General features: G+C 35.9%; 3 protein-coding genes across 3 annotated transcripts in view; 1 reads left to right on the top strand and 2 right to left on the bottom strand.

Annotated features, from left to right (window-relative positions):
• The first annotated feature begins 31 nt into the window (after positions 1 to 31).
• Positions 32 to 2,224, top strand: LOC113208515 (ADP-ribosylation factor-like protein 6-interacting protein 4). Its single transcript, XM_026425533.2, has 4 exons — positions 32 to 951; positions 1,046 to 1,146; positions 1,243 to 1,840; positions 1,915 to 2,224. Exons 3-4 carry the CDS (start codon positions 1,254 to 1,256, stop codon positions 2,045 to 2,047), a joined length of 720 nt encoding a protein of 239 aa, XP_026281318.1. The 5' UTR covers positions 32 to 951; positions 1,046 to 1,146; positions 1,243 to 1,253; the 3' UTR covers positions 2,048 to 2,224.
• LOC113208514 (protein Mo25) lies at positions 2,212 to 6,774 on the bottom strand. Its single transcript, XM_026425532.2, has 8 exons — positions 6,616 to 6,774; positions 5,786 to 6,093; positions 5,592 to 5,710; positions 5,330 to 5,498; positions 5,088 to 5,252; positions 4,894 to 4,998; positions 4,609 to 4,800; positions 2,212 to 4,506 (listed from the first exon to the last, which is right to left on the bottom strand). Exons 2-7 carry the CDS (start codon positions 6,053 to 6,055, stop codon positions 4,618 to 4,620), a joined length of 1,011 nt encoding a protein of 336 aa, XP_026281317.1. The 5' UTR covers positions 6,056 to 6,093; positions 6,616 to 6,774; the 3' UTR covers positions 2,212 to 4,506; positions 4,609 to 4,617.
• A 185-nt stretch (positions 6,775 to 6,959) lies between these two features.
• The window catches only part of LOC113208517 (plasmanylethanolamine desaturase), a 16,834-nt gene continuing 14,224 nt past the window's right edge, over positions 6,960 to 9,569 (bottom strand). Inside the window, exons 3-4 of the mRNA XM_026425534.2 lie at positions 9,314 to 9,532; positions 6,960 to 9,226 (exon numbers count right to left, since the gene is read on the bottom strand). Coding sequence (XP_026281319.1) covers positions 8,966 to 9,226; positions 9,314 to 9,532 — 480 coding nt within the window. The 3' untranslated portion in view covers positions 6,960 to 8,965. The remainder of the gene's footprint in view (positions 9,227 to 9,313; positions 9,533 to 9,569) is intronic.

The raw sequence follows: 9,569 nt of genomic DNA, 5'->3' as shown, positions 1-9,569 counted from the left end.
CCCCTACCCCGCCCATCCCTGTCACAAATGTCACGTCCTCTACGATAAAAAAACTCCTCATAAACGCCAATGTATCGCGCTCTGACAATTTGCAAACCTGTCCCATAGCCCGATTTCGGAATAATCAAACCATTTATCAGCGCGATTGGACCTAGACTACATCGATCGCCGACACCCATAACCTTAAAACAACATTTGACGCGCTTAATTAAGCAATGGGACACTGGCAACGTTTCGCCAAACCCCCACACCTTATAAAAACTTCTATCGAGAAATAGAAATCGAATTCAGAGAATGGGACAGACTTCTTGAACCAATATTCTACAAATATGATTCACTGTTTGAAACATATAGATGCTAGATGTTAAGCGAGCGCAGCGTTACTGACATAGATGGCTAAGATCGAATGAAGTGATTACTACAGGGGAATTCTATTGGCGCGTTCACCGTTTTGATTTCCGTCAAATTTAAATACAGTGCAACTTTAATATTGGACATCGCACATCCTCTTAAGACGTGGTATCAGGGAATTGCACCACCATTTCCTCGATTTTCTACTAATATTTGACAGACAAACTCACTTATTAAGGGAACAATGAAAAAATTAAAACATCAGCAGGTCAACCCTGAAAGCCTTTGGACAGCGGGGGCAGGACTCACCTGGGTTGTTCTCAAAACTTGAAGAGATTTGAAGGAGGATAGAAAGCGGAGTCAAGGGCGAAGAGGACGAGTAGAACCGCACCAAAGTGTACGGAGTGGGTGAGGTGGTCGAGGGTGCTGCTCTCTGCCGGCATATTCGCGAAGTCCACCCTTACCCCTTCCGTTCTCACCATCACCACCACTCGCTCCTCTCCCCTTGCCTTACTGAATTCTTCTCTGCATGAGATTGGTTCTGTAAACTCTTACCTCAGTGAAAGGTTTTGGACCGGGAGGTTGAATGTCTACATGATGGTAAATTTTTTGACGTACTGAACCATAGACTGTTGCTCTAGGCAAAAACTATTGCGGATAAATTAGAGGACCTAACCTTAATTTATGTTTACAGTGATTGACAAGATGTGGATGGATTTGTCACTTCTATTTTCTACCCTTAAAAGCATTAGATTGTGACGTTGACAGCTACTTTTTCCTGAACATTGGGAAACAGTAAGCATTTCTGATTAGTTCTTTAATGTTTTCAGCTACTCACTTTGATTGTGGCAACTCTTTAAAGGTTTAATCTACAATTAAATTTTCTGTCAGTTTTTCTCAGCATGTCGAGAAAGAGATCTCACTCAACAAGCTCAAGCGATTCCAGTTCCTCCAGTAGTTCATCTTCATCATCATGCAGTGAAACTCGTAAGAGAAGAAAGAGTTGGGAAAGGAGTCGTAGTAAGCAAAAGTCAGAAGAAAATAAGTCAAATGATAAAAGTGCTTTGAGGAAAGAGAGCAAAAGTAGAAAGAGAAGAGACAGCAGTAGTAGCTCTTCATCATCAGACTCTGATAGCAATAGGAAAAGAAAAGAAAAGAAAAAGCTGAAAAAGGAGAAGAAACGCATGAAAAAGAAACTTAAAAAAGAAAAGAAAAAGATTAAAAAAGCAGCAAAAAAGGCGAAAAAACATGCAAGGAAGAAGGAGACTACAGCTGGGTCGTCTTCTTCTTTGGTTTCTACATCTTTGCCAGATCCTGCAACAGGATCAGGAACTATCACACTATCACTTCCGCCAGGACCTGCTCCAGGGCCCCCAATCCCAGAACTGTCTGACAGGGCCAAAGCAATGAAGCCTATGACCAAAGATGAATGGGATAAGCGGCAGCAAGTGATACGCAAAGTATATGATGAGGAGACTGGACGACATAGGTAGGCTTTTCGATTTTACTTTGATTACAATGTCCCACTTGTTTGAATAATTGGAATCATTCATTTATTTACAGACTAATTAAGGGAGATGGAGAGGTTCTTGAAGAAATTGTTTCAAGAGACCGCCACAGAGAAATTAACAAGCAAGCAACAAAAGGTGATGGGACTTTTTTCCAAAGCCAGATGTCTGCAAAGATCTCAAGATAATTATTAATATTAGCTGTATTGATCTGTTATAAGCTACGTATGTAAAAGTATATACATGCAGTATTTGATTAATTTTTTTTCATTACACTCTTATTTAGTTTGGAAAGTTTTGGAATGGAAATATGTTTTTGAAATGTGTTACAAGGATAAATAAAGTTCACACATTTTCAAAATTAATTCATTTATACAATACATTACAGTTAAAATAAAAAAAATGATAACAGTATTTACATTTTAAAACAAGCAATGCAGTCTAGCTCCACATACAGTGCTAAATCTCACACTTGAGCCTATTTGACAAAGACTTATTCCTGGTTTCAATCAATCACTTGAACTCAAACACTGAAGTTGATAAATGTTTCCACCCAAGAATGAAATATAGAACAGTCAAACATGAAGGTTGACAACTCACAAGCAGAAATATTTTACCCCACACTCTAGACTGCAGAATTTAAATTAACTGGAGTATGTAAGGTAATAAATTGAAATTGAAAATTGAGGTTTCAATACTGAACAACTGAGGCTGTTAGATCTTCAGGAAGGATGGTCCTGTATGCAGTACACAATACAGATTCAAAACAGCCATTTCAACTAGAAAGCTAAGCTTGAATTCAAGAGAACTTGATTGTAAACTGCTGTAACAATGAATGCATTCAAGGTAGGTTATCACAAAACATTCATTCCAGTCTAATTGTTGATGCTGCATCAAGATTACTTTGTAACATGGTCTTTTCTGTGCCCACAATCAGAAATTTTCAGAGGCCAAAAATAATACAAAGGAGCCAGATGTTACTTTGTGATTACTGAATTGTCTTAAGGCTTCTCTAAATTGTCCACTAGATCAAATATACAGAGTTGCTACAACTACAGCATCTATACTTGTAGCAACCCTGATATACTTCCCACATAACAGAAGATACACATGTTTCATATGCCATTCTAGCCTCAGAAGGACATAAGTTACACACACATGAAAACTAGAAGAGAATTACATTATTTGACTATACTTTCATGAAATTATGATAATACTTTCCTTGCACACTCAAAAACCATAGATTGGAAAAATTCTGATTTAGAGGAATTTGGACAAGGGAATAATAAATTTGAAAGCAAAGTCTGGGCCACAAACCACCACTGGCAGGCACCAAGAGCGTGTAGTCTGCAGCTCTCTTATTCTAAAACAGTAACATCTAGGAAAATAGCTTTCTTTTCACTAGTTTTATCCAAAGAACATTATCTATCAGAATATATAAGATTTAGTCATTGGTTTGATCTAAGCCCTCAAAAATAAAATCCCATGGTATCATGTCCAGTAATTCCATCATACAAATGAAATTGTCTCATCTTCAATTTTAGCCAAGAAATAAGCTACACAACTTCTCTTGCTGATAGACAAAATATGCCTGATTAGGAACACATTCGACCACAGTGCAACTTAACAAGATAGCATAGAATAATTCTAATATTGGGTAAATCAACCTTATATGAGAGAAAATGTTTTGGTACCTATTGCTATTAACACGTTGATTTATTTGCTTCTTTTAAGATAGATAGCAGGCCTAGATAGGGTCTAGCAGCCAATCATTCATTGTAATTAGATACACATGTTCTATTGAATTTTTATCCCTCTCACTTTCCAAATACTTAAATTACAAACTATTGAAAAGTCAGTAATCTGCCCAAACCCTTTGATGCATGTCGAAATACAGAAAAATCGATAGAATAATAGCGCCAGCGCCAGGCATTGATTACCAACAATAATTCTGTTACTCTTCTGATCTACGTAAACCTAACTAGGATGCAAACAATAAAATAGAACAAAATGCACAGAGAGAAAGAGAGAGAAAGTGTTCTAGATGTAACAACATCAGTTGATTTGCATTACAGGGTAAAATTAAAACATCAAATTTACAAGATAACTTCATTAGATTATTGTCAGATTAACTAAGAAAGTTGTGGGAGCAAGAAAATAGACAAATTACGAGGCAGAATTAAAATTGCCTACAAGACACATGTGTGCCGAGTAAGATTAGAAAACCTGAATCATTTAGATTAAAAAATTTATTAGCTTGAAAGTATTATAGCCCGCCAGGAATGGATGCCAATTTTTTTTGTAACCCTGTTGAACAACGGGATAACCAGAGATACCAAAGACAAAAGCACCTCTACAAAGGTGGTGAATCTTAAATACACACACTTTCAGTTACTCCTAGTTATATACCCTTACATTTGAAAAGACACCCTGAAATTCGCCTTAAAATTTTCATAATTAATTTCTAGATAGTAAAAGTAAGCTCCGTTCAAATCAGTTAGCTGCCATAGATTAAATCATTAAAACCGATATACATTCATATTTATACCTGTTGTAAGAGTCTCTCTTCACTCAGTGTGCAAAATGCTGGTGATGAAATTTTCCATAAGAATGTGCTGCAGTAGTAATGGGATCTATACAGGCAGTGCTAAAACATAAGAAATTGAAGATAGAGATGACATTTCTTTGTCTGACATCAATCCATCAGTAATACCAGTAGCCTGGTAACTTTGCACCTAAAAATGCTTACCTCCTGCAACTAATGATCTGGCAGAGGTTTCAGTTCTTTAATTTGCTTGATGAGGTATGCCTTCTCATCATTAAATTGCTCATCCTCAGAGCGATCAGTATGGAAGCGTGTGAGGAATTCCACAAGTTTATCTTGATTGCGGAGAAGAATTTCCAAAATAGGTTTTGGTTTGTTGGGATTTGCTACAAATACCTGAAATAATAGGCATTGATAAAAAAAAATATTTAAAAAAGTCAAGAAGTTTTACCCAAACAATTAAGTATAAAAAGCACTTAAAATACAGACCTTAAAAACATGGAAGGCTTCAAACTGAATGTTTCGAGACTTTTCTTTTAACATGTTCATCATGAGTTTCAAATTATCAGGATTTGAAATATACCTAGTCATCACCTGTTAAGAGAAGCAAAGATAAGGTGTGAGCAAAAATATGATGAGTTATCAATCAGCAGTAATTCTAACTACAGTCCAACAGGTCTTACAGTGAAATTGTGCCTGTCAAGAAGTAACTCTCCAAGCAGCTTAAGGGACTGACGCCGAGTCACATAATTTTCAGAATTCAGGAGACGTTGGTAGTGTGAGAACACTTTGTCATAATTTAATTCCAGGAACTCGGCACAAAGCATCTTGTGGCGTGTAAGAAGCTCCTAAAGACATAAGAGATAACATTATAATTTGGGAGAGGCTGTTAAAACGACAGAAGGTAACAAAGGTAGGGAACTACCTTAAATGTGGAAAATGCATCTGACGCAATATCAAAAGTAGAAACTTCAACATATCTAAAAAAGTTGAAGAAGTCATCCGAATACAGCATAATTTTGGCCAAGGCTTCATAACGTGCACATTCACGCAACATTGTTCCACAGTTCAGAGCTATTTCTTGTTGCTCGTAGCTGAAGATCAAAACAAACCGAAAAACAGCTTTTTAAATACAGTTTTTAACTGTAGACTGGTTAGAACTGATACTAATACGGTAAATAACATACCCTCTCATTAAGGTGAAGAGTATATCTGGTTTGGTGCAAATATACTCCACAGTGGGGGATCGGGTGCCAATTTGGCGGCGAAGAATGTTGTTGAATACTTGTGCAACATCCTTTTTACCCTGAAAATAAATGATATAAGCATAGGTGCCAAAAGTAAATTCAAAGAGTACACTTACAGGTTTTCTTCAACTTACTTCAAAGTCGATGCGGTTCAAATTTTGAATGAGAAGTAGTAGAAGATTTGAGTTGTAAAGCTCCTGAGCAAGCTGCGCTACCATGATGTCTGTCTGGGGTTCTGCATCTGACGTACCATACAGCATATTCTTCATGAGGACTAAGTTTTTGCTGACATCCTCTTGTGCCTTTTCTGCTTTTTTGTCACCTCGTTCAAGAGCACTAACAGCCTCCTTGAGTGCCTTCACCACTTCCGCAGGGCTTTTTTGAGATTTTCCAAAGAGCGGCATGTTGAAGATGTTGTCTTTCAGAAGTAAAGGTTTGAAACCTAAAAATTGAAAACAATCAATTGTCCGTATTACATACAAATTACAGTCCCCCAAAACATAATTTTAAGGTTTGACAATACTATGAACATTGCACCATTTACACAAACCATGTGCAATTCATGTTAAAGACATAGCTCTCAATGCATACCAAGATCAACTAATTTTCAAAATAAAATTTGGTCACACCCATTCAAATTAAAAGCTCCAAAGTTAAGTACAAAACATTCCACAATGATCTGTGAAGAGGTTCTCATCACTTAACCAAAGACATCAGACCTCGAGATGAATAGGTTCAGCAAATGTGTCGATTATCACGGAAGAGTCCCGAAGAGGTATTAATTTAACTCAAAATTAGTCCAAATGCAGGATGTGTTGATGATGAGAGTCTCTTGAATGATTTGACTTTCGTTTTATGTCTTGGCTAGGCTTAATTCTGGCCTACATAATACAACATTTACCACTAAATGGAAACTCTTTCATAATGCTTCTGGCCACAAATTGGGTCAATTTCTACTACTTACGCAACTGAAAGATTCAATCATTGGGTCATAAGCATTCAACAGCCGTCTCAGCTGTGTTTTTCAAGTTCAAAAGACAACAATCTGTCCTCGACCATCACAAGTAACTACCAGTCTTTGGGCTGCCAGCCTCGTCAGTACGGCTAGTGGCTGCCAGCGCTGCCAGCATGAAACAACAAATGAATGCCGTTCATCTCTTTGGCGGGACTTTCGAAAGACGGATCAGAAACCTGCATGTACTCTCTCAATGTACTCTCAGAAAAGCGGTCCTTCATACCCCGACTTGTTTCTCCAACATTACGGAAATTGGTGTAGAATGGGCCTCTGAAATAAATTGAGACACTACATTGTGTTCAGTAAGCTGTTTATTCTTTTTTTAAAAATGGAAATGGCGCATTGATACAAAGCTGTTTGTGCTGTTTGCGTATGTCCAAGCAAATAAAATATTTGAATACTTTCTTGTGAAGTAAAGAATAAGTAACTGTTGAAGGACAATAATAATGAAACATTATGGCTTTAAGTCAAAAATGCAGGGTTCTCATAATGAGCAAAAAATACCATTGTTGAAATCTTTTGTTGTAATTACACTTCTTCCCTGGTAGCACAAATCGTTTGAAGAATGTGCGCTGAACGTTCAGGAAACCTGAATAATGGTCTGGGAATGTTCTTGGAAGGTTCAGTGCTACAAGGGTTTAGGGTGTTCCGATTTTCTTTTTCTCTTTTTCTCATAGAGAAATAGGTAGTCACTGATTCTAAAAGCAGCAGTTGTGATTAGTATACAAGTAAAACTGATTATAAGTTTCAAGAAAACTTGTTGGTCCCACTCTGCGTGCCATTGTAAAATTCAAAAAGCTCTCTACACATCAAAAATATGAAGAGCATATGTTTTCTAACATTTAAATTTCATAAAATTTCAACAAGTTTTAGAGGCTTTATAAAAAAATTTCATTAACAAAAAATATATCCTTACAAGGCTTGCTTCAAATTTCACTTGAGATCCACCTATCAAGAGATCAAAATTATTTTGGTCTTTTATAGGCGAAAATTTGACTTCTTGAAGTAGATGTCTTATTATTACACTCGTAGATGTTGACAAAAAATATAACAGCAGACTATCTGAAGTTTGCATTCACTTACAAAAGATTGCAAGAATTAGCCGCAAGAAAAGACAACTATGAGACTTCAGATATATACATCCAAGAATAAAAACTGAACAATTTACTTTTTCAAACTTGGCCTTAGAACTTAATTTTAGAATATTGTTACAAAATATAAAAGCAGAGCAACATAAGTTCCAAATCTCATCAAATAGCGCTTTAGCTGCTTACAAAAGGGTCCCTTCTGTGTCCCTTTGAGAAAAATAAGAAAAGCAAGAATTCCCCTAGGGGGAAAAATCCTTATATTTTCGTTGAACCTGCGATAAATAAGTAATCATACTTAAGGGAACATTTGCCCAAGTTGATAAAAGCTCAACATTTAAACAATTAATAAGTGTTTCGTTTGCTCTAGAACTTGAGCATGTCTTCGGATAAACAAAAAAATTGATTTTAGTTTTACAACGCATAAAATTAGAAAATTTACAATCCTTAAAGCTAAAACAGGACGGTTTAAATAACACAGTTAAGTATGACCCAGAAGTTTTTGTAATATTTGTAGCACATATGAAATAGTTGTACAAAATGCATAAAGGGATTGAGAATTACAGTTTTAATAGTTAACATAATTGATAGAGCTATCAATCTCTCTACAGCTTAGCAAGTTAAACAATCCTACCACTGGAAAAATATGGCACTTCAGTACAAATTTGTGCAAAAGCTCTGAGAGAAGCAAAAACTTCATTCAGTAATTAATATCAAGGAAATGCATCATATGAATAAATAGGTGGCTACAGTAGTTTTACATAAAGCACATTATGGTGAAATTTCGCCGACATTTTTGTTTCACATTATTATTTTCATTGAGCAACAATCCAAACTGTAACATATACAAATCACGATAATACATGTTATTTGGAAACAATGCTGAAAAGGCAGTTAATGTAAAAGTTACGAAAAACAAAGAATGACAGAATAAGTTTTGACAATAAAAAAAGCAAGTAGGAGATCACAAAATAATTTTGTCTTTCTTTGGCTGACACAGACAGATGATTAAAGTACAATGAGAGAAAATAATCCCTCAAACATGGATGCAAAATGGCAGGTAGATAAAAGTACAATACTGAAAAATAAACTGCAAATGTACATTCATATCCTAGTTTCTTACTTATTGAAGACATGTCATTTGTGCATTAAACACCCAGGTTTTGCAATTGGTAATTTGTAATAATTAAGGGGCCACATTTTAATATGAGAATTTATGCTCTCTTTTGTGCCCATTTGAAGTCATCAGTTCTTGGCTTGTACCCAGTCAAATAAGTAATTACCCATTCTAAGAATGGCCAAAATTGAATCTTTTCTAGCGGCCAGTTTAACCATCCTGTTGTGATGCAGAAGTAAGTCTCGTGTGGGGCAACATGGTGAATGCGATGATGTAGTCGAGGCAAAATTATATGGTGGTCTTGTAACCACACAACCCACCTTGGTAGTCCAAAATAGGTGTGGGACCATTTATGTATCTGGAAAAATTAAAATTCACTTATTAAGAAGGTGTATGGTCTGCAAATTCATATAAAAGATTTTAACGAGTAAGTTCTACAATTTACCTGGTTGGTCATGGAAACAAATATTGCTAAAAGAAAAAGGTAGCATGTCCATGAGAAATTGTTTTGTACTTCCTCATTAGACTTTGTTAAAAAATCCCAGAACATTCTTCCAAGGCAAGGAATAGTTAACATGAAATTGTCTCCATTTGTTTCTATAAAATCATGCCTTGTAATGGAGGTAGGATCAATATGATGCTCACGAAAAGGTCGTAAAAAATTCTAAGACAAAACAGATAATTTCAGATATAAAATAAAA

Source organism: Frankliniella occidentalis, unplaced genomic scaffold (assembly GCF_000697945.3).
Source record: "Frankliniella occidentalis isolate FOCC.00 unplaced genomic scaffold, Focc_3.1 Scaffold113, whole genome shotgun sequence".
NCBI lineage: Eukaryota > Metazoa > Arthropoda > Insecta > Thysanoptera > Thripidae > Frankliniella > Frankliniella occidentalis.
This window is presented reverse-complemented; position numbering and strand designations above follow the sequence as displayed.

What these genes read in the sequence shown, in the direction of transcription:
- LOC113208515 (XM_026425533.2), top strand. Translation starts at nt 1,254, where the DNA reads ATGTCGAGAAAGAGATCTCACTCAACAAGCTCAAGCGATTCCAGTTCC. An exon ending in GAGGAGACTGGACGACATAG is followed by an intron (nt 1,841 to 1,914) that starts GTAGGCTTTTCG and finishes ATTTATTTACAG; the next exon opens with ACTAATTAAGGGAGATGGAG.
- LOC113208514 (XM_026425532.2), bottom strand. Translation starts at nt 6,055, where the DNA reads ATGCCGCTCTTTGGAAAATCTCAAAAAAGCCCTGCGGAAGTGGTGAAG. An exon ending in TGAACCGCATCGACTTTGAA is followed by an intron (nt 5,711 to 5,785) that starts GTAAGTTGAAGA and finishes ATTTATTTTCAG; the next exon opens with GGTAAAAAGGATGTTGCACA. An exon ending in TTGACAGGCACAATTTCACT is followed by an intron (nt 4,999 to 5,087) that starts GTAAGACCTGTT and finishes TTCTCTTAACAG; the next exon opens with GTGATGACTAGGTATATTTC.